The sequence below is a fragment of the Lissotriton vulgaris genome, chromosome 12 (genome assembly GCF_964263255.1).
Source record: "Lissotriton vulgaris chromosome 12, aLisVul1.2, whole genome shotgun sequence".
Lineage (NCBI taxonomy): Eukaryota > Metazoa > Chordata > Amphibia > Caudata > Salamandridae > Lissotriton > Lissotriton vulgaris.
The window spans coordinates 175843166-175867220 of NC_141700.1; the positions used below are offsets into that span (position 1 = coordinate 175843166).

General features: G+C 39.5%; 1 protein-coding gene and 1 pseudogene across 2 annotated transcripts in view; both read left to right on the forward strand.

Annotated features, from left to right (window-relative positions):
• The window catches only part of ZNF536 (zinc finger protein 536), a 1127234-nt gene that overhangs the window by 665731 nt on the left and 437448 nt on the right, over positions 1-24055 (forward strand). For both annotated transcript variants that reach the window (XM_086947709.1, XM_086947710.1), the window contains exon 5: positions 8095-9672. In XM_086947709.1, coding sequence (XP_086803835.1) covers positions 8095-9672 — 1578 coding nt within the window. The remainder of the gene's footprint in view (positions 1-8094; positions 9673-24055) is intronic.
• On the forward strand, positions 22413-22872 carry LOC147673789 (ubiquitin-like FUBI-ribosomal protein eS30 fusion protein pseudogene; annotated as a pseudogene).

Sequence of the window (24055 nt, forward strand, 5' to 3'; positions counted from 1 at the left end):
GGTATAGCATTTTAAGTTGGTAATTATATATTTTCACTGTTATTCACTATGTTATTTGCTCATAATCTATACTAGTTATTGAAGAATGTGATCTTATGTACATTTATCAATTGGTGTTTGCACCGTAGTGTAGGTGGGAGGGAAACCGTCTAGGTTGAAAGACTAACAGGAGACCTTATTAATGATGCCAGAGCTGTTACTGCATTGTTACACAAAGAGACACCACGCCTTTTAAATAGAAAGAAGAATAAACCTTCCATGTGTAGTAGTAGGAGAAGGAAGCCCACAGCCTTCATGACTTTTGACCCGGTGGGGATTAGTTGAAGGCAGAATATATTTGTCCTTCTAACTAAACATTCACAAAGAATAGTGTTACTTTGCCTTCCAGTTCAAACTAAAATTGTCACTACTCCCTGAACTATCAAACATACATTCTGTTTAAAGGGTATTTGTTTTCTCTATCCATGTCCACAAGTTACAAATCATTTGCCCTCACTCACAATTATCTAAATCTGTTCCGCCCACTTGCATGCTGTGTGATTGAACTTGAAGCTTCACTTACCTGATTGATGACTGGTTATCACATATTTATATTGCACGTACAGACCCGCAAAACCTTATCGGTCTGAGAAATAAATGCAAGCATACATTGAAAAAAGAGGTAACATAACCCAAACAACGGGCATATAAAGACTCATACACATGTCCCCAAAAGTACAATACCAGGCATAATATCTAAATCTATGGAGATACCTATGGTCCTTTCAATAATTCTATGGTGCGCTGCGCACTTTTGAAATTGTCACTGGTCTTGAATGCTGTTCGGCCATGTTGGTTAGATTGCTACACAGGTACTTCTTGTCAAAAGAAAAATAAATAAAGCAATATTGCTAAAGCACATAGTGCACAATGCAGCTTTCTCTGATAGTATATTGTCTTCATATGGAACTGGGTTAGAGGTTATGCAGAGGATTATGATTTCCTTTGACCATAAACATTGTTTACATTACTGGAAGAAATGCATTGAGTAATTCACACATACAGCCATAACATTTTCAAACCATTTGCTATTATTGTAAGATATGGAGATTGGTGGTTTTTGGGTGGAACTTTGAGTCTCAACTTTCAAGAAAAATGATCTCAGCAATATAATGAAATATATACACATCACGGAGATATTTATTTTTGTTGCTTTAAGTATTGAATCAGAAAAAAGAGTTCACATGACACTCACTCACCAAGCTCCAATGCATATCATCTTGCTTTTGTATTATTTATGTGGAATCTATCAATATAATATGATCAATAAAGCATATGATGAACTGGAGCCTGATTTATGTGACGGATATCCCATCTGCCTTATTGGAAGTGCCGTAGGATGTAATACACTTGTGATTAGGTAAGTTGTACATCAGTCCCATTTGTGATGGAGTACCTGTTTGCCAAACTCTAAATCAGGTCCTTAATTTACAGATCTCAAATGCTACAAATCAAGGGAAGTCAAAGAATTGCTTTAGTGTACAGTAGCGGAAATAGATCCAGAAAGAATTGCCCTTCGAATATTTGAATGGAGGAATACCTTTAATGGCAAATGGAAAAAACTGAAATTAAAATCAAAACAAAAAGAATGTTGGAATCGCCACGGACCAACCACAGTGTAAAAGACCTAGGAAAGATGATTGATCTAAGTGCGGCAAATTAAAAGGATGTTAGCAAGCTTGTAGATTTGTCAAATACCAAGGATCCATGCTGGGTTCAAAAAAACGTACTAGCCATGGCAAGTATTATTAATGTTCCTTTAAGTCTAGCAGGCACTTAATGAAACTAGTTTAGATTTGAGGCGGTTAATTCTTATAGCTTTAACCGGCTAGCAGTGCAGGACATTTGAGGGTTAGAAGATATTTTGTTGGCAATAAAAGGTGAAGCTATTGTATAAATGATCCAACTACACCTGAAGTATTGTTCTTTATACCATACTTGAGGACCTCAAAAGAAGACAGTCAAAAAACTGCCAAAGACTAGCAAGCTAGGGTATCTTTGAGACCAAAAAGGAAATCAGGATGCTTCCGTTTGGAATAGAACTTATTTATGAACTAAATAAAAATGGACTATAGTGATTTAGTGGGGTGGGGGTGACGACGGAAAGCAGATATATTGGTCAAATCAGGCCTGCGTTTTGGAGTAGTTTTACCTCATATTACTGTGAATAATCCATGATTTGAATAACAGAGGACTGCATTTCTTTTGCCATAAAAAACAACGAATTGTTTCTTTAGAGTTTTCATAGCCTGCATTGCCGTACTTGCCTTTTCTGCCCTAATGACAGCTAAAACTTTCGTTGAAAATAATTGATTGAATTTAAATTTCCTTAAAAGTTTAAGAGGTAATGTTACAGTATAAATTTTCTACCAAACACTAAGTAGGGAAATATCCATTAGTGAAATTAACTACAGATTCTAGGTAGCTAACAATGTGCAGTATACAGTAGGGCATGGCTAATGAACACTGCAGTGGGTGATATTTCATTATACAAATTAATGCTCACATTTTAATGGGAAAGTCACATAATGAATCTCAGCTTCAGTGACAGCAATTAGAGACACAGATTGTCCCCTTCTGGACAAGGCACTGTTTAGCAATAAGCAGCTGTGTAAAAAGTCTTCAGGTTTACAACATATATATGCTTTGTGGGAATTAGCGTACAATTTATATTAATGTACTGAAGCTGCACTGCAAAGCGGCCCACCATTTTCGTATTTCTCTGCCTTGGTTCAGTAAAGAGAAAACATCCTTCTCACTGTGGATGAAAGAAACTATGCCATCATACTTGTGCTAAATTAACCGGTTCAGGTTTTCTAACACTTGACTGTAACCTTATTACAAAAGATTAACTTAAGAGAATTAACTCATATTATTTAGTCATTCACTTGTGACTGCATAATATTTTTTTTAAAGCATCCAAAGGCAACACTGTGCTTGACATGTCAACCAGTTTAGGGAAAAATAATCAGTCCCCACCAAACATATCAAAATACTAATCAGCCAGTAATGGATGAGCATGATATATTTACATGTTTGTGTTGTGAGTGTGGGTGGTGGGGCTGCACCCATATTAATGCCTTAACAGCGGCGGCAATTCCGCCGCAGTGCGGGCGTTCTAAAGAGTAGGCGGGGCTGCGACGGCCATTGGCAGCACCAGGGATGGACTGCACCGATGGGAGCATGGAACGTGTTAAGTTGTCCTGTTTACCTCAACATACTTTTACATCTTCACCGTTTGCATAGTCACCTACATTTACCTCATCACAATTACATAGTCGTACCATTAAATAGGTATCCCATTATACCATTAAACTGGCATTCTGTTACATTGACTATTCCATCTCACTGTCCAATTAAATGTTCATCGACATTTGCCTGAAAAGCATGATTAGTGTTAAAATAGTTTTAAAGATAGGGTAAGGGGTAAGTTGGGCTTAGAGTTAGTGATATGGTAATGCTTACTGTCATATTTATGTTTAGGGTTAAGGTAATGTTTAGGATTAGGTTCAATTCCATTGTGTCGTTTGCAGGTAGTGTTACTCTGAAGTTTAGGGCTAGGATTATGTCTAGAGCAAGGGTCACGGATATGGTTAGTCTTAGTGTCAGTGATAAAGTAAGAAAGCGGTAGTCTTAGGCTTGGAGCATGGTTTGTGAAAAGCATGCCCAGCATAGGTGTATGAAGATAGGACCCATGCCAGGTGGAAACCCTTGTTTTAAAATCAGTGTTAGAGCTATACTGTTCTTACATATAATGTTAGCGTAAAGGGCTAGATATAAGGTTAGGGATAGGGTATGTCTCAATTAGAGTTAGAGTAATGGTCAGTGTTAGGGATTGGTGTAGGGGAAGAGTTGTGTCATGGTTAGAGGGAGGAATGATGTAAAAGTTTCACAATGTAAAGGGGTTATCAGTGTAATGGTATGGCCATGTCAAGGTCACTAGGTATGGGCCATTGACAAAGTGACAAATATTACTGTGGAGTCATTGATAAGGGAAGCAGCCAAAATACACTTTGCAGTATTAGCAGCGTGGTTCATAGTGAGTTATGATTTTCAAAAGAAAAATGGTGCACCTTATTTCACATGCTATACAAGTTTTCAGGGGAAAGTATTTTAAATGAAATTATTAAACCAGTTTTGTTCATTTTGGCAAGGAATCATGAATAGCCATACTTTATTTGGCAAGGAGCTGTCTCTTCCATAGGGCCATACCTTTGTGATTTGGAGTCAACACATACTTTGCAGTGTTAGCTTTGACCACAAATTTTGTTCTCACAGTTTCCGCTAGCACAGGTGTCATAAGAAATTTCCAAGCTATACACTTGTTTCTATCAGTATAGATTTCAAAATAGTTTCGCTGTTTTAAAGAAAACGAGAGGAAATCAGGTGTCAATATTTCATGGGTGTGTCGTGAATGTTTACAATGATCATGTTTGTATCATAATTTGTATATCACAATAGATTTGAATTTGGTTTTGATTTCAACAACGAATGCATATTTATTGGACATTTAGCAGGTCAAAAGTGACAATGCGATGCTAGATAAGCATTGAGGTGCTCATCTATTTGACCCTCAACGGATGAGCACAGCAGCAATCCATAGGGAAATTAGTGTCACTTGGGTTTGTATCATGCCTGAAACATGCCACCAACTTGCCAAAATGATTTATATTTCTAGTTATTTTTTCTCGACTGATGAGATGGCACATTGAGTCGAGAATAGTTCAATTTGAATTTGGTAAGCTATTTATGTCTAAGTATTGCCATAGGTGAAAATGAAATTTGAGTCACTCTATCTCACACACATAAATCACAAAAGAAACTGAACTTGGAGTTTTTAAAATACTACTTCACAATTTCGATTTATAAAAAAAGTTGAGATTCTTTCCTTGTTTTGGACAATATTCCTGTCTAAGATATTTTTGGCACCATATTTTTGATGTTCCTATTATATGTATGGAAAGATGTTTTTGGCACCATATTTTTGGTGTTCCTATTATATGTTTGGAAAGACTATATTAATGTAAACATTATATTTGACACAATATTTTTGTGTCTTGATATTTTCGAGCACAATATTTTGTCATGGAACCATTGACAGATACCCCACACTCTCCAAACCACCCACCAACACCAAATATGGGTTTGGAATGAACTTCCCCTGTAGGAAGCCTCCAATGGATCGTTCACAGCTGCAGAATGAAGCCTGTCTAATTCAACAAGAGGGCAAATAATTTCCATATGTGTTTCTATAAAAATAATAATGTAACATAGTGGTGAAAGTGCAGTCAATGTGCGCTTTTTTCGTTTTCCTGTAAGTTCCAATACAATAGGGTCACTTTGTCCTATCTACTTGAAAGTTTCTTGCCTCATTGTTGTTGCCAAGTATAGTCACTACTTCCACATGTTTTGATGTACACACACTGTTTGCACAAGTGGTGGCCTGTCAACAACAGGCGTGTTTCCCCACTTCTTTTGAGACACCACATTTTGCCACAGGACACTTTCCACACTGGCTTTTCATTAGCAATCTCATGAAAAGGATATAACTGTTAATTTACAGACACTAGTGAGTATTAAGATGGAAGATTTTAGCGCCGCTTACTGGAGGGTTTTGGTATATTTCTATTTATAAAGTGTTGGTTAACCAACCTTCAAACGTAGACAATAACTATAGGGCTGGAATGGAAGCTGGAGGTCACAACCTATGTGGAGGTCAATTCTCGTATTTGAGACCCCCGTTAGACCGCATGCCACGCACGGGGTTGCTGTGTCAAGATAGAGTGACAATGCATATTTACATGTGTAGTATACTTATGATCAACAGTAATTGTCAAAATGTGTATTAAAGTGCACTCATACTTTATGATGTTATGTACCCTACACATGCTTTATCGTTTTATGATAATTGTAACTAGGAAGAGGGTAAATCCCAAACTTTATTTTTGCAAGATTAGACCTTTTCCAAATGAAGCAGTATGCACAAAAGCAATTAACCCACAAGTACAAACAAAGATCCACCACCTGCACAAGCATAGAAGGGACAAATAATGCACTCTGCGAATGTGCTAATTCAGAGCGCAAATTTGTCTTGATGCAAATATAATGATGATGTGGGATTTGCCTTGCCACCTGCATTTGCCCACAGTGCAAATCTGCACTCGTGGGAGTGGCAGGGGTGCTAGTGTGCATTGTGGCCTCACACTTTCCATCCGCTGGCCAATTGTCCATCACAGAAGCACATCTATGCCCCTCACACATGACATGGCACCTCCATAAACAACGGCCACACAGCAACCTCTCTCTAGCATTCAAGTCCTAACCACACGGATATCCCAGGCACAGTTTGCAGAGCATTAGTGCAAATAATATTAATAGCTTGGCCACCCAAGTTCATGTCACATCCCTGGCCCTCATCCAAAGCACTTACAGACATGTATTTAGGACATCCTCCAACTTATTATACTAAAGAGGTAACAACCTCCCTCATGTGCTCCTTTGCTCCTAAGCAGTGGTGACAACAAAGCCGAAAGTGCACTAATTGGGGCTCAAGCAACAGCAAAAGCTTTGTCAATTTGTGGCTCACATTCACCTGATGCACCATCTCCATATAGCACCAAGAAACCAACACTCTTTACAAGATTACGAGCTGGAGGTTAAACCCTGATTCCTGAGTTTATAGGAGTTTGTGCAGTCGTTGGAACTTCAAGTTGTGTGATATTCTAATTTTTCAGCAGGTCATATCTGTCAAAATTAAGTGGTGGATAAATCCCCAAAAAAAGACAAAGCATGTGGAATTAAGTGCGTTAGACATACATTCCAGAGGTGATGACTCATTTCCAAGTGAAATCTTGGAATTATAGGAAAATGCCGTGTATTCTATGTGTGGTAAGTTCCTCACCCACTGCTGACTTACTCACTGGGAATAAGGGCCTTTATGAAAACAGTAAAAACGATACAAATCGAAATTAGTAGTACCCAGCAGGTTATTTGATCCGGTCATTTCCATTTCTAACCAAACACTTCCTATGCGTGTGATCGTGAGGGTATCATGGAAATCTGACACTGCAAATACAAAATATTTCACATATATTACATCTTCAAGTACCCCATGTACGCCCTCCATTGGAGGAAACGTGCTTTGTGATGCTGATTTATTTTATCCAGAATTTTCGTCGCCATGTGGGCTGTTTATCATTGTACACTTACACGGTTCCTGGTTTTGCATTAGCATGCCAAAAGTATGCATTTTGCACACATACTAGACAAAAGCCTTAGAAATAGCGCGGCTATATTTAATACGCATTTCTTTATGACGTGGGTTCCGTTCCTGGACTCCATTTTATGTAAATGGCAGTTCTTCATGCTGCAGTCACAGAGCAAAAATGTTAATATTTTAAGGAACCTGCGTTTTCGGATCTTTATTTAGAAACAATGCAGTAGGTCTGCGGATCCGCGAATCCTCTTGGAACTGTGCCCTGCAAATAATGATAAATTACTTGTGCAGTATGCCATTTGCTAATTATATCCATGATTTACAGCAGAGCACGACTTAAATCATTCATTTCAGTCTTGCGTAACAGCACCATAAAATTTTTAGGATAAAAATGGTTTCCATGTGTACAATTTAAACACATAGGATAGTTAGTGTACACACTACACGCTACAGCCGTGCGTTTGTCGGACAATCTGTCTTCCTAAAGTTGTGCGTTTAATTATTACCCTCGGTCAAATCGTAATGTTTTATTTCCATAACCGTAGCATTTATTTCGCCAGTTTTTTTTTTTCTTTACACGTTAGAAAAAGAAAAAAAAAGACTGCTAATTGTTCATAGACATCATGGTTTCCTTGATGAGCCAAAAATAGTAGGAAATAATTATAAATGCTAAAGAATATAAATTATTTTCCTGATACTATGCAGGCTTTCAAAGAAGCAATTGTTAGATGAGAATTCTTATAAAGAACACATGTTGATTCTAATTTGAGCGCTGTTCTGTTCAGCCAGGCTTTGATAAACAGTAGAAATGATTATCTTTTCTTTTAATACATTTGCAGGTGAGAAACCATACAAGTGCCCTCATTGCGATTATGCTGGCACGCAGTCGGCGTCCCTGAAATACCACTTGGAACGTCACCACAGGGAGAGACAAAATGGAGCTGGGCCGCTTCCAGGGCAGGCGCCAAACCACGAACAGAAAGAGGACATAAGCAAAGGGCCTCTCTTTACTCGGCCTGATATCCTGAGAGGGGCATTCAAGGGCCTTCCTAGCATGGATTTCAGGAGCAGTATTGTGACACAGCAGTGGGCAGCCGGGGACCGCCAGGGACAGGGGCCGAGCATGCCGCCCGATGCCGTGTCAGAAAATCAGAAGTCGGCCGACGTGTCTTCGAAAGGCATCCATTTTACTGACTTTGGGAGATCCTATCAGGGAATGGTTGGGAACGGCGTCCATTTTCAGGGGTCGTTGCAGGCTTTCATGGACAACTTTGTCCTTAGTTCCCTGAAGAAAGACAAGCAGATGAAGGATAAGGCCTTATCAGACGCCGTATCTAAAAACACCACGAGAACGGATGGCAATGAAGACAAAACAGACTGTAAGGCCTCGCATAGGAAAACTGAGAAGTCTCAGTATGAACCTCTTGACCTTTCGGTAAGGCCAGATACAGGCTCCCTTCCAGGTTCTTCCATAACAGTCCGTGATAACATTGCTTGGCATGGCTGTTTATTTTGCTCCTTCACCACATCTTCAATGGAGTTGATGGCCCTCCATCTCCAAGCCAATCACCTAGGCAAAGCTAAGCGTAAAGAGTATATGTTGGGCGCAATGGGTCACAACAAAGGTCAATCAATAGAAGGTCATTCCTCTTCAAATAAAGTAAATGCACACTCTTCTTCATCACAACCCAGCAAGGATTCTCTTGTTTCAAAACTGATCTGTCATCTGGAGTCATCGGCTGACACTCTGCCCCATCAACGGCAAAGTAAGGAGACAATCAGTGAGCAGAAGAATCCTACATGGCATGGCCATATGGACTCTCCTTTTGGGAACTTTGCATCCAATTTCTACAAGCAGTACGATGTATATCAGAACGTAGCTGGCTCCGCACTACACAATTCCAGTGCTACCAATGAAAATGAAGAACAAATACAGCCCGAACAAGACCTGCATGTTCTTCCTTTTGGCTCTATAAATGCAAATGAAGCAGACGACTCTTCTGAAGACACATCGTCTGAAGATAATGACACAAGTAAAGAAGATGAAGAAGATGAGGATGAGGATATGGAAACAGAACCTGTCCTGATGAACAAACATCTCTCAATCACCAACACAGACACCAATGAAGATGACGACAATTTTCAAAATGAGGTCGCCAGTAGTAAAACACGGGGACATGAGTTGCCTTTGCCACAAACTTCTGAGAAGCCATGGCACTGTCAAAATCTTCCACTGGTCCAAGATAGTTCACAAGAGACAATGAACTCTGAACATGTGCCAGAACAACCAGTCTTAGAGAAGCAGATAAACATGTTGTCTGTCCTTCGCGCGTACAGCTCAGATGGCCTTGCAGCCTTTAATGGACTCGGAAACAGCTCAGCTAGTGCAGGATGTGTCAAAAGACCAGACTTGTGTGGTAAGTACCAAATTCTCCTTTCTACTTTGCGTAAAAAATAAAATACACATAAGAGTATAAATGTTTTATTCTAGTCTTAGATCTGCTATTATACTGATATGGGCCATGCATTTCACCTCCCGGTTTGATAAGAGTGGTTGAACTATGCATGTGTTTGACATTCTTGCACAACCATCTACGTTGAAGCAGCATTTGTGTTCTTTGATGACAAAACAACTATGCAGAGTTATTATAAATGGTTTAACTGCAACATTTTGTGCACATTAGTTATGAAATTGCAATACATTTCAGGAGGAATTTGCAGTGGTATATATCGTATCAGGCTTAAAATGGCCTGCAATTCTTTGGTGCTAAAGATGATGTAGGGAACTGGTCCTGAACGTTATTCAATACCTTGCTTAGGTGAAAAAGCATCCTAAGTTCAAGAGAGTTGGGTCATTAAGGAAGAGGTGTCAGATCTAATTTTCAGTGGGAGTCAAACTGCTGAGAGAAGCTTTCAGAGGTTTCCTTAATTGTTTTGGAGGTCTCTTTCAGCAGTCTTCTATTTCTAAAGTTGCCAATTTAGGTGAGTTCTTCAGCCTTCAGCTTTGGGTACCAAGAATTCCACAATGTTGTGGTAAAATATGGCCTGAAAAAGCAGATTTACATTACAAGATCTTACACTGTTCTTATGATTATATTTCAGGAACAGTTAGCAAAACAATATTTTGGCTCCTGGCCGGATGTATCATTGAAAACGATTCATATGATTTTGAATTTAATTCTTCGTACCACTGGTAGTCGAAGACATATTGAAAAGTGTGATGTGAGGCTCGTTCTCTTAATGGGAATTGACCTTAGAGTTGAAAACTACTATGAAGAACATAGCAAATAAGTCTTTTCAAACGTTTACCATAATAGGAATTTGGGCTTTGAAGCAAAGTATTGTTTTCCTCCTCATCAATATTAGACTTCCCTCTGAATGCTCACTTTCTTCCCATGCAGAAATATAAATAAAAGGGTCACTCTTTCCAGTTCCTGAGTCCTTGTTGGGTGAAAGAGAGGAAACTAATCAGTTGTGTATCTAACTTCAGGCTTTACATTTCACGAGCTCCTTGAACACTTGTCTAAGGGTGGTGGTTAGAGTGCCTGTTTACTTTAATTGATACCACTTTGGTTTTCAAATGACTGTTCCAAGTTTATAAAAAAAGATTAAAAACAGCTAATTACTTAATGATTTTTCTCCTAATGAAAGATTACTTTTGAAAGGGCTGTTTTGTTTGAATGGTCAGAGTTGTGAATTTAATCAGTGATTTCGCTTAAGAATTTTTATTTAATCTAATTGTGGTTTCAGAATTATTTATAAATCCAGACTGCTCACTATAGTCTATTTACATTTTGAATTGTTATCACATTTGTTTTATAGCCTTTTTCTGATTATGTCCATAGAAATTGCACTGTTGTTGATCCTATCAGGTGCAAAGCATGGTATCATTCGGTGGGATGACATCTGTGAGGTCACGAGCATCTGGCATAATGATATATTTTTGGGAGAGTAGCTTGGTGCCTTGGTGTAGTAGCCCTTGACCATAGGGATGGCCATTTCCAACTGTTATGTACTTTCCATCTGAAGTCACTGGAATAAATCACAAGTTCTGTGACTAGGAATAAAGGGTAGAGCAGATGACAAGGAATGCAGGATGGCAATGCCATAATTCCGAGGTGAAATCAGAATTCAGTACATGAGAACTGAGAATTCTAACAAGTATATTCTGGGCTAGGGCTGTATATTATTGTTATGCTAATTGACTGTGGCACTTCAGTGATTTAACATCCTCTCAGGAATTAGAGTTGCATCTTTATCTTGTTTCTACAAGAGATCAGTCTTTAGAAAGGAAGCATTTAGCTTGAATATATGGAATGTTATTATATTATTTACATTCTTACATGCGTTAAATTGAACTGAAACGAGGGAACTATAGCTGTCTATCTCATCAGGCAGGATCTCAAGAAATTGACTAGGTAGCTAGGATTTAGTGTTGCTAATAGAAGGTGGCTGGATTGTGACAAGGAGTGTCATTTGCCAGGACTGGAGTAAGTCTATCACAGCATAAGGGTAACCACAGTGCAGAAGTTGAGCCTGAAGATCATCTAGAATAGTGGCTGCTGCACTATCATTGTTGTTGGATTCCCAGGTGGTTATTTAGGATTCATGAAATATGCTTGTATGCCTTCTGTGAAGGAACTTGATGTGCTTGGGCAGCAGTTTCAATGTTCAGGTAACTTTAATAATATTGCAGCAGATACAGCACTTATTAGGAAAAACAAACTTTGAATGTGAATGAAGTGACTCTGTTTGTGATTACGTCTTTGGTTAGCTGCAAAGTTAATTATTAAATAAGGTGTTAGCCAATACAGAATGTAATGCATGCAGTAAGTGCCTTGCAACACTCCAACATTGCACAAAGCTTTGAAACAGCTGATTTCTCTCTCTAGTTTTGGACTGGTTGACCTTGTGTGAGAAAAGGAAATTATAGAGACAAAATACCAAGTTGCTCCAGATCATGGGCCCATAACAGGTCATGGATGTATACCTCAATGTCTATCAGTTATTTGTATGGTTCACATATTTGAGATTTAGAAGAAACCGTTAGGGAAGAAGGCTGCTTCTGCACGAACATCAGGAATACAAATGAGGTCTCTCTGCTACCATACAAAAGGCAAGTTTGGTGTGCTGGTACTCAGGTAATAAATGCTTTACTACTGTTTATTTTTTTATTTTACGACTACTAGAATTTTTGGAAACAGTTGTGATTAAATACTCTGAAAGTCAAGCCAAACACTGGATCATTGATTATTAACTATGACATGATTAGCGAACCTTCCATAGCTACATTTGTCCTTTATTTCAACCACAATCTTCAGAAAGCACAACAAAATATTCATTATGAGTGTTTCATAACATGCAACCTTTTTGCAGATCAGTTAAAGTGCAATTGAAACGATAATTTCTGATTCTGTCCACAATTTTTATTTGTTGCTTCAACCCACTTCTACTATATTGTAAGATATTGGCCTGATAAAAGTCTACTGAAGGGAAACAGAAACATTTAGATGATACTCTATAAGGATAGAGTAAATGTAATAAAGAAATTCCCATTGATAGTGGGATTTTTTAAATTTTGGGAATAAACACACATTTACCATAAACATCAGGTCTGTTTATCTAAGCTGTATCAATCTCCGGTCTATCCTTTACTTGGGATTGCTGAAGCTTTATTTGGGATTCTCTACATGCTGGAGCTGAAGTTTTAGGTTTAAGAATGTGGTGGCACAGTAAGGCCTACGGACTACAGGCTTTGGAGAGGACTACATCTGTGGAGTCTATGGCTGTGATTAGGGAGTTACTGGCAAAGAGTTTTAAGTGCCAAGTCAAAGGTGCACTAAACTAAACACAAAGGTTCTGCAGTGGTAGGACTGAGATAGGTTTGAAAAGCTTCTTGCATTGGTGGCCAATCAGTGCTGCGGACTCACTAGTAGGATTTAATTTACAGGTCCTGGGTATATGGTAAATGGCTTTACACAGGATTTAGAAGCAAACTAAATATTCCAATTGTGTATACACCAATGTTACCATGTATAAGGGAGAAGCAAATGCACCTTAGCGCTAGTCTAAAAAATGCTCAGAACCTTAATGTCTACAAAAAGAATCAGCAAAAGGAGGAGGTAGGCAGGCAAAATGTTTGGGGGAAGACCACCGTAAGGATGACAAGTCTAACATAAGGTTTGGTGTAAGATTTGTTTCCAAAATAAAAACAAATTTTGTACAATTAAATCCCATCATGGTACTAAGATTTTGATACATGAACTTTAAAAAGAAAAATGAGTGAAAGGCTTGAAGTGATATTTTAGAAATTTTGGACACAACAGAAATTTGGTATGGAAATGATTTTAAAAGTGGCAAACTAGAGAAATGCTCTAAATAGGTACCGATAACGTCCATTGAAAAAATGCTTTTCATATAAATGTTGTGAATAGAGTTTAAAGGGATTTAGAATGTATAGATATTTTTTTTAAGTCCAAACCACAAGAGTTGATTTGAGAGTATATCAAATGGTAATATACATATTATTATCTGCTAAACTTGAATTATAATCTGGTCCTGGGAAATCTCTTACTAGGAGAAGCTTAAGCTTTTCAATACATTTAGTATGTCTAGGTTGCTGCTTGTGCTTGGAATGGAATAATAATAATGTAAGCCATGTAAAGAACGGAAAGTGAGAAAAAAAGACTCCTTCTTTCAAAGAGTTTTTTAATCCAGGACTCAAATTTTCCCCCAGCCGATCAAAATCTCCAATTTTGGCCTGTGTGAAGAAGATAGAGTTTTTTCAAACACATCATTTTCGTAACTTTGGAAACCAATTTATTGGCTATGGTATAACAGTATTTGTCCTCTTTTGATCTAGCACAAAGAGACCCAAAGAATAAGAAATTATTTATACTGAACTGCTTCTGCTCTCCCACACCAACCTATCAAACCTATACGTGGATCTGAATTCAATTAAATTCTTAATGCTTGTTTAAGAGCGATATAGATCTAGCCACAAAACAGGCACATCTTTGGACAATTCTATATCATACGTTTACCAGTCCCTATAACTGAAATTCAAGTAGTACAGGTTTTGCTTGTCTCAGTAGTAACAATATTCAATCTTGGGGCTATAATATATTCTGTATATACAAAAAGTTGGATTCACCTAACATTAATGTTCAAGTGTAATATGGGCTTAGTATTGTTTATCGCGGCCCATTATTTCTGAGAAACTCTCAAACCTAAATTAGCCTACCATTTACCTGGTTTACTAATGGTTTTTAATATACACACATCCAATGTAGCTGCAACGGGCTGGGTGACTGATTACTGCATCAAAAATTGTGGTGTTCTCTCTTTCCCAGCTAAACAGATTGCTCCTAATCTACAGAATTTTAATGACATTTCCCAAAAATTCTATTCCATGTTTTTCCTGAATTGCTGTGAAGTCCACTGGATGATTTTGATCCATTATTTCATTAACATCATCAACTTCACACAAAACATTATTATACCATTCAGTACGATGGTTTGTAATATCTAGAGGCCATCCTTGGTCATCCCATAATGTAACACAGACCATTTCATTTTTGTCAAAAACTTTAGAACCCACTGGTTTTGTGTTTTACAAATCTGCATTAAAGTCTTAAATCAATCCTCTTGAACTATTTTTAACTGTGGAATTCAGAAGCATAATCCAGAGCACCCTGGAGTCTACTATATATTCCAATAAATGTGGGTGTTGGTGTAGAAATCCTGTGGAGGTTTCGAATCTAGGTGGTAAAATTCAAAATTGCCTACAAAACTTACCACCATTCCTAAATGTACCACAATGTTAAAACATGATTTACAAGAATTTTTTACTAGTCTCTATATAAGAAATAATGAGGCTATGAAGCTTACAGTATTTTCCCAGATTTCATGGAAGATACTGAGAAATATTGTTCTGTGCACATCACACTGGTAAAGCCTTTACTAGGTCAGAATCCATTTGTCCTTGATGGGAGTAGGTTAGTCTCGCTATCTTCAACTCAGCTTGAGGTGCCGCACTCTGTTGTGCCTCAACATACAGGATAACTTTGCAATACAGGGAGGCGGGCAAATAAATATGGGGCACAGGAACGCTAACCTAAACGGTGAGCCTCTTGGCATGTAAAAACTACAGTATATCACACAAGCCTTTAGTAACCTGAAGGTTACTTTTACTGTATTTTGTCAGAAACACTTTGGGCCTGATTACGGTGTCAGTCAGAGGCTTTACGACCAACATGGTAGGGTTAAAGTCCGACCGCCATATTACAATGACAGCGGTCGGCGTTTAAACCGACCGGGGGATCCGACGCAGGTCTAATGGTTTCAAGGAGCCCATCAGCCAGACCGAAACCGCTCAGAATCCCTTATGGATTGTGATTCCCCTATCGGGATTATGATGTCAGTTTCCGACAGCCTTTCCATGCCAGCCTTTCCGACATGGAAAGGCTGTCGGAAAGGGAATTTGGGGGCCCCTAGCAGGGTCTCCTTCCCCCTGGCCCTCTGCTTAAGGGCCTGGGGGCATCTATGGTGCCCCTCTGAAAATCCCATTTCTTAATGGGAGCTTGTGCTGTGGTCGGAAGCTAGATGGTGGGGGTTTCCTAAGTGTGATGAGAAGGGGGATCCTAAATATGGTTGTTTTGGGAACCGAAGCGTAGCGCCTATCTAGAAGGTGGGCTTGTAATAGTCTTGTAACAGGCTCTCTAATAGCTGAGAGATACTTGTATGGACATGAAGCATCGAGCTGGATATGAAAGAGGGTGATCAGTTCAGAGAATGATGAACCTCTAACAGGTGACTCCTATAGCCCTGCTCGTGCTGGGGCGGTGTCCTCCGGGATTTCCAACACTTTGGTACCCAAGACATCCATATTTGGGATCCCCCTCCTCATCACACCTAGGAACCCTCGCCATCTAGCGTTCACTCCACATGGAGGACAGTACGTCCTAATCAGTGTGACCAGCATCATAGAGAAACTATATAGGAAGTGGATTTCCTGATGAAGGCACCTCTCTGCCGAAACGCGCGTAGATGAATGTTGCCACAACCTAGATTGAGGCAAACTTTGTTCTGGATTCATACATCAACATAATCATGTCATCATACTAAAATTGTATCATGGTCTATGTACAATCAATGCACATCTAATGTACAGAACATATGAAAACTAGCCTAACATGCATGTGACTTGTATGATTGGATAAATAGATGAATGTGAATGTTTGCCGTTTGTTATCCCTTTTTCTGTCCAAAATATCTTATAATTATTGATGAAAATATTTAAATAAACTACATTTTTGTACTTTTTCAATCACGAATGATGGTCTCTTCCCTTGATTAGAATATCAAGATGTATTTTTAAACATAATTTGAAGTTGCCCTAGGAACTTTACAGTATGTATTTTCCTGCCTAGGTGAACTTCTCATTAGCAGCATGAGGCCTCCTATCTTTACAGTCAATGACACAGCACAGTGCATAGCAAAAGACGATCATTTTGAACCAATAAACTGTCTCTTGCTGTGGGAATCTTCTCAAGAGACATTGGCAGCTGAAATCTCATATGCAAGTCATGAGGACTTTTCTTATATTGCATCACAAGAATGCTGAGCTCTTACTCACTCACGGATTTTATGACTAAGCATTTAACCCAGAGTTTACTAAGCAACTTGGACAGACTTACGTATCATATGAGAACACAAATCAAATATTCTGGGCATTCATTAACACATTTAGGAAACGTTTGTGAAAATGCAATTCCGAATCTCCCTGGCCTGGCACCAGTCAGGTTTGAGGCACAGAGACATTGGCCTCCAGGGCCTATCAGACTATAAATCACAGGTGGAAATGGCATCCATTAACAACTACACACCTCCTCCTGTATCAATTATGGTTGACTATTGTATGCAACTGGCTAACATTTAAACTAACCTAAAATGCAACCTAAACTCAAATTCCAAGTTGATCACAAAATTCTAGATGCTGTATGGAGAATTTCAATATCTGCTCAAGCAGAACTTGACTCAATGAGCATTACAAAAGTGAATTAGGTAGTCTTGTAAGGATTCAAAGTTAGTGTTAGCTGGAACATTAGTTTGTGGATGATCTGCAACCCAGGTTCAGGGACTATCCACTGACTCCATTTCGAAAGGAAACAAATCTTATTGAATGCAAACCTGAATTGAGGTTTGTGGACCTGAAGCTTTCTGATTGGCTGGTCGCAACAGAAAAAAATATGTCACTGTCATCACAGATTGCAGAATTCAATCACCCCAACCCTATTCTGAAACAATTGAGGAAACTATAATTGCATCCTCTTTCCTCCTGATACTGGTTGGGGGGCTCCAAAAAATCTCCCATTGGGAATATACCTAAAACAATTCTAAATATATATATATATATATATATATTACCTACTGGCGGTCGCCAGTAGGTAATTATAGTTAGGATTTTTTTCAATGCTAAATCTCAAAATTCTATTGTGAATAACTTTGGCGCCGGTTGACGAGTCTGCCTGAAAATGTCCTCAAATTTGCCTCGCGGAGCTCCGGTCCTTCCCTGAAAGTTTGGGCGGGGATTCGTCAAGCGGGGGCCGAGATAAAAGGGGGGTCCCAAAAAGTGTTTCCCCCATTTAATTTCCATAGGGCGGTCGACCTCACTTTTAGCCCGAATGGCTGAATGGATTTCCACCAAACGTGGCAAAATTGTAGGGACTGGTAGCCCGATGTGCCTTTGCTATGTCTCAAGATATGTGCTCCAGTGGATTTTGAGTAATTTAGGTTAAAAAAAATATATATATCTATGGCCGCGCCCCGGTACGCGCTCCGGGGAGCGCACCGGGCGCGCTACGTGACTTGCGCACGGAAAGCTGATTGGCTCTCGGGTTTCTGTAAACATTCGAAACAGTCCGGAGCGGCCGACATCTTGTGTCTCGGTAGGATTGAGACACAAGAGGTGGCAAAAACAAAGGGGGAAATGACCAGAAGGGGGCAGGGTATACCCCCCTGACCCCCTAGGTTTGATGTGGGGGCCATAAAAGGGCCCCCACAGGGCAAAAAAAATATATATATTTTTTATTTTCGCTGGGGTTCGCCCAGTACGCGCACCGGGGAGCGCACCGGGGAGCGTACAATGGGGAAAAAAAGAAAGACAGTTTTTTAAAAATGTAGCATTTTTATATAAATTGGAGATAGTTCTGAAAAGAACTGTTTTTTTATTCTTTTTGTTGTTTTATATTTTTTTATAGTTTTTTTGAACATTGTTTTATTTTTTTTGGATTTTCTGAACAATTTTATATATTTTTTTGTAGTTTTTCTGGGGTCAAACAAAACACAGGAAATTGCAAACAGCTCAACTGGAGCAAAAAAAATAGAAAAAAATTAAAGTTGCTTGCTGCAGTGATGGTTGTCTGCAGCTCGATTGAGTAAAGTGATGCTCTGCTCACCATATGATATTGTTATGTTGCAATATACAAACAAATTTAAATTTTGCAAACTTGGTTTGGACATTAGGGACCATCTCCCTAGGCTCTGCACCCAATGGAGTGGGTTGATTGGAGGTGCTTGAAGAAGAAGGATGGGCAGGGTTCTTGGTCAGTTCCCTGACCTCTGCTCTCGAATAATTGTTCGGGTGCTTCCTCTGCATATGCCTAATCATAGTGTGGTTCCCAAAAGAATATTTTTTGTTTGGGTTCCCTCTTGACAGTTCTAGGTGACAGATGAGGTAAGCCACCTTAGCTGCATTCACTTTTTTGGCACCCCTTGGCATCTTGAAAAACTCCCAAATAAAATGTTCCTTGGGTCTGTATGGGGGATTCTCCTCAGGCAGATATTGCCTCTCCTCCTGCTCCTCTTCGTCCTCCTCTTCTTCATGACCACCAATGCGGTCTTGTGGTGGTCCTTGTGGTGGTGGAGGTGGTGGTGGTGCAGATGCACCTGCAGCTGCTACTAGTGAAGCCATTTCTCACAGAATGAATGCAGGTCTTCTTCACTCAAACACAAAGTGAAAATGAGGAAAAAAGGTGGGGTCTTTCATCATTTGGAAAACAAAACTGTTGTGAACCAATCAAAAGTGTTAATTTCAGGTCTCATGACCTGGGCTTTCTCATTATTTGGAAACTAAAAGTGTTCTGAACCAATCAAAAGTGTTATTTTCAGGTCACATGACCCGACGCGCTTACGCCCGGCGGCGCTTACGTTACGCGATCGTATGCGCTCCGGTGCTTCAGGCGGCTACGCGATACGTCACGATGTTGTTTTCGTTCGCGGGAATAGTGCTAATGGGACGCTCACCGGTAAGCGCCCCGGTGCGCACCGAAGCACTGCGCTTACCGGTGAGCGCATCGGTACGCGCCCCGGGAGCGCTCCGGGGCAAAAAATAAAATAAAAAATATTACATAATTATACAATATAAAATTCGTTATAAAAAATATTACATTTCATGCCTATAGAGATTTGCTATTAAAAAACCTTTGAAATTCACTGAAAAAAACAGAGGTTTCCGACCAGTTATAGTTAGGAATTAGCATTTAAAAAACCTATTAAATTCAATGAAAAAACCATAGGTTTCACACCAGTTATAGTTCGCTGGAAATGTTACTGACATAAAACCATTGAAATTCCCACGTTATAGTTAGTTGGACTCACTATAACTTGCGCGCCTGCAATGCACTGCTGATGACGTCACATATTACATCACTCATGACATGGTCAGTGACATCACTCATGACATCAATGATGACACCATCCTTGTGAGAAAGTGACAGACATCCTTTCAGTGTAATGTAACCCTTGAAACACATATTCAAAAATAGAAACTAACATTTTCAAAAAAATGGAGATACCCATACCAGTTACAAGAACCAATTCAGTAATTCCACCATCTATATACTCATCCACTCATTCACCAACAGTTCTATATAGTCACTCATACATATACTCACTCATCATATGTAGTGATACACTTATACATCCTGTTACACACCGACAGTCATCCAAAAGTTACTCACACATGCAAATAAACTATTGAACATCCATTTATTTGCATATACAACTATACACACACTACCAGCTTACTTCTAAGGAAACTTACACATACTTACTCTCTTAAACAATCACTTATAGAAACACATACTTATTTAAACAGGAACTCTTACAATCTCTCACTCTCACATATACTCACTTATATACATCAATACTCACATATACTAGATTAAAACATATCTTGTTACTGATAAAGACACTAGTGGGACAGTCATTCACTCACTAACACATACATATACACACTCATCCACCCATACAGTCCTGCACATATGCTGTCTTCAAAACACATACAAACAGTGAGTCAGTCACCAACCCATGCAGCCACTTATACACAAAGTGAAACACTGATACATATATTTCAATATTTAAAAGTTACTCGCTAATATATGTATTCACTAAGATACACTTAATAAGGCAGTTAACCAATCAATGTTTTTTAAAAAAAACATCCATTCACACACTATTTTTAACCATTTATTCTTCCATCGACCTTTACAAATACATATATAAAACATATTTATTTTTCAGAAGGACACACATTCATTGGATGGTGTCATCAGTGATGTCATGAGTGATGTCACTGACCATGTCATGAGTGATGTAATATGTGACGTCATCAGCAGTGCATTGCAGGCGCGCAAGTTATAGTGAGTCCAACTAACTATAACGTGGAAATTTCAATGGTTTTCTGTCAGTAAAATTTCCAGCTAACTATAACTGGTGTGAAACTTATGTTTTTTTCAGTGAATATATATATATATATATATATATATATATATATATATATATATATATATATATATATATATCGCTCAAAATCCTCTCCGTCGGAAAGGAAACACAGCACTCCAGAGGTAGCAGTGAAAAACTGTTTTAATTACAAATAAACAGACCCGTTTCGGCGTTAGCCTTCGTCGGTGTTACTGACCACCTAAACACAGAGCTCCCGATAAAGTTGTGTTGTAATGGTAAACATGAACAAGGGACCAGCCCAGCCATAGCTAATAAAGGCGCCATTTTGGAACGGGTTTCCCAAAATGAGAAACCTAACAGATTAATATCGTTGATCAATAAAATGGCAATAATAAAATGGCCATTCTTGAATAAATGTACAATTTCATAACATAAGGCCGTGGATCCCTTTTAGGGAACATGTACCATCCGAGAAATACCAATATGCATGCTGGTGTAATAATGATAGGCAGCAAAACGCTATGAAGATGTGATACATAATTCCGTAATATCCAACATCAATTATAATAGGAGATAACACGTTAGTGAAAAAGCTTAGCCCTTGCCCCAAGAAGAATAGAAATTAAAGTAAGTAAGATATATTACAGTAGAATATAACAGACAGATCTGAGAAAGGAGAGAGTTCATATAATAGATACAGGAACATCCTAAGAGTAATCATAAAGGCACTTTTTCAAGACATAATTAATCCCAGTAATTGGTAAAAGCAGTAAATCACAGTACACATTCCAGTTATATATCATAGTTATAGATTGCATAGATTGCATCATAGGTATGGGTAGGAAGTAGTCTAGATCTAATGAAGTGGATATTGTTCATTTTCCCAAATGAACTGCCATTTCCTCCCCACTATTTAGACCCTTAGGGTACTTGGTAGATAGATCAATAATATACCTAGATTCTAGGCGTCTCAACCGTCTTAGTCTGTCGCCACCTCGTGGATTATGTGGAACATGATCCAGCCCAAAGAATTGTCGTTTTTTCCTATCCTTCTTGTGGTACTCTGGGAAGTGCCGGGCTACTGGGTAAGAAGGATTTACCCTATCTATGGCCCGGAGAAGTTCTAACACTCTCAGCTTGAGCTGTTTAATAGTACTTCCAAGGAGAGTGCGTTGTCGTTCCCGCTGGCTAAGAGAGTGCGTCGTCGTTCCGGCTGGCTAACGGGAGGGCGAGGCCACTTTGGCTTTAGTTCCCGTCGCAGGTTCTGCTAGTTGTTAGAGGAAGCCCATGTCGGGCGCGATGTTCGCATTCACAGATATTCTGTGGTTCCCGATCCAGTAGGGTGTCTATTCTTCTCTGGTTTATTCCGCTCTGGGAGGACGGTATTGCGTTGTGCGCAGCAGGATCAACCATGCAGCTCTTTGTACTTGCACAGAATTTGCATTCGCTTGAGATCTCTGATCTCAACACTGTTTATTAAATTAAGGCACGGATTGAACAATTGGAAGGACTCCCTGCAGCTGACCAAGTGATTACATATGCCGGGGCAGCTTTGGATGATGAAGCAGTCGTTGGTGAATCCGGCCTTGTTGAACAGTGCACTTTGGGCATCACAGCCCGAATGCTTGGTGGCAAGGTGCACGGTTCTCTTGCACGAGCTGGAAAAGTGAGAGGTCAGACACCAAAGGTGGCTAAGCAAGAGAAGAAGAAAAAGAAGACTGGCCGAGCAAAGAGACGCATGCAGTACAACAGACGCTTTGTCAACATAGTTCCTACCTTCGGCAAGAAGAAGGGACCCAATGCAAACTCCTAATTTCTTTACTCAGTGATTTGGAAATTATTGTTTAATAAAAGCAGATAAACTCCTAGTACTTCCAATGTAGCGCAGACCACATGCACATATTAAGCAATACACTGCATAGGCTATGCGGCATGTGATGAATTTCAGTATTTTGTTGGTCCTCCCTGCATCTGGGATATCATAGTGTAGTACCCTCCGGCTAGTAGCGCACGCCTTGCAGTTCCCACAGGGATAGAACCCACTCATTTCCTTAAGAGTATTAGGCTTCGGCGTAGGTACCTTTAGATGGGTATGTACCAACATATCCCCCAGTGACCTAGCCTTGCTAAAGGTCACTAGCGGGTATGGTGGCAGATCTTCTCTAAGCACACCATCAGTTAGCAGGATATGCCAAATTTTGCGCATCATTGCCTTTAGGTTGTTTGCTCCGAGAGAGTAAGGTGTTATCATTCTAAATTTGCCCTGCTCTTCAGTATTGGTAGCGACAGGCCTCTTTTTAAGTAGGTCCACCCTAGGGATCCTCTTAACTCTCCTCAAAGTATTCTGCAGTAGTGGTTCCTCATAGCCTCTAAGGCGCAAACGGTCCAGGCATTCTGAGGCAGCCGCCTCGAATTCCCGGTCCTGTGTGCTGTTTCCTTTGATCCTTAGGAGTTCCCCATAGGGGATACTGGAGCTTTGGTGGGTGAACACTTTTCGCGAAGAGGATGGAGTTACCTGCTGTCTCCTTCCTGTATAGCGTGTTATGGATTTGTCCATTTTCAATGTACACCCGTAGGTCCAAGTAGTTGGCTGCCACCCCGCTAATTGTCCCTGATAGGTGCACATTGAAATTAAGACATTCAATATACTTCTCCGCCGTATCCCTCGTACCCTGCCATACGATGAAAAAATCATCGATATAGCAGTACCAGTGTACCACCCTCCCATTGTCAAGGCCAATCTTACAGTTCCTGGGCACCTGCTTCTCCCACCAGCCAACGAACAAGTTTGCGTAGCTGGGGGCAAAGCAGGTGCCCATCGCCGTGCCAGAGGTCTGCCTGTAAAGTTTGTCCTCAAAAAGGAAAATGTTATGAGTCAGACAAAAATGTATAAACTCAAGAATCATCACATTATGTTGTGCAAAACGAATCTGACGGTTGTCCAAGTAATGTTTAGCGGCCGCTAAACCGTGTTCATGGTCTATGATGGTATATAGACTGGTGATATCCATCACCAGAAATAGGTAATCCGACCTCCAGCCCATGTCTGCC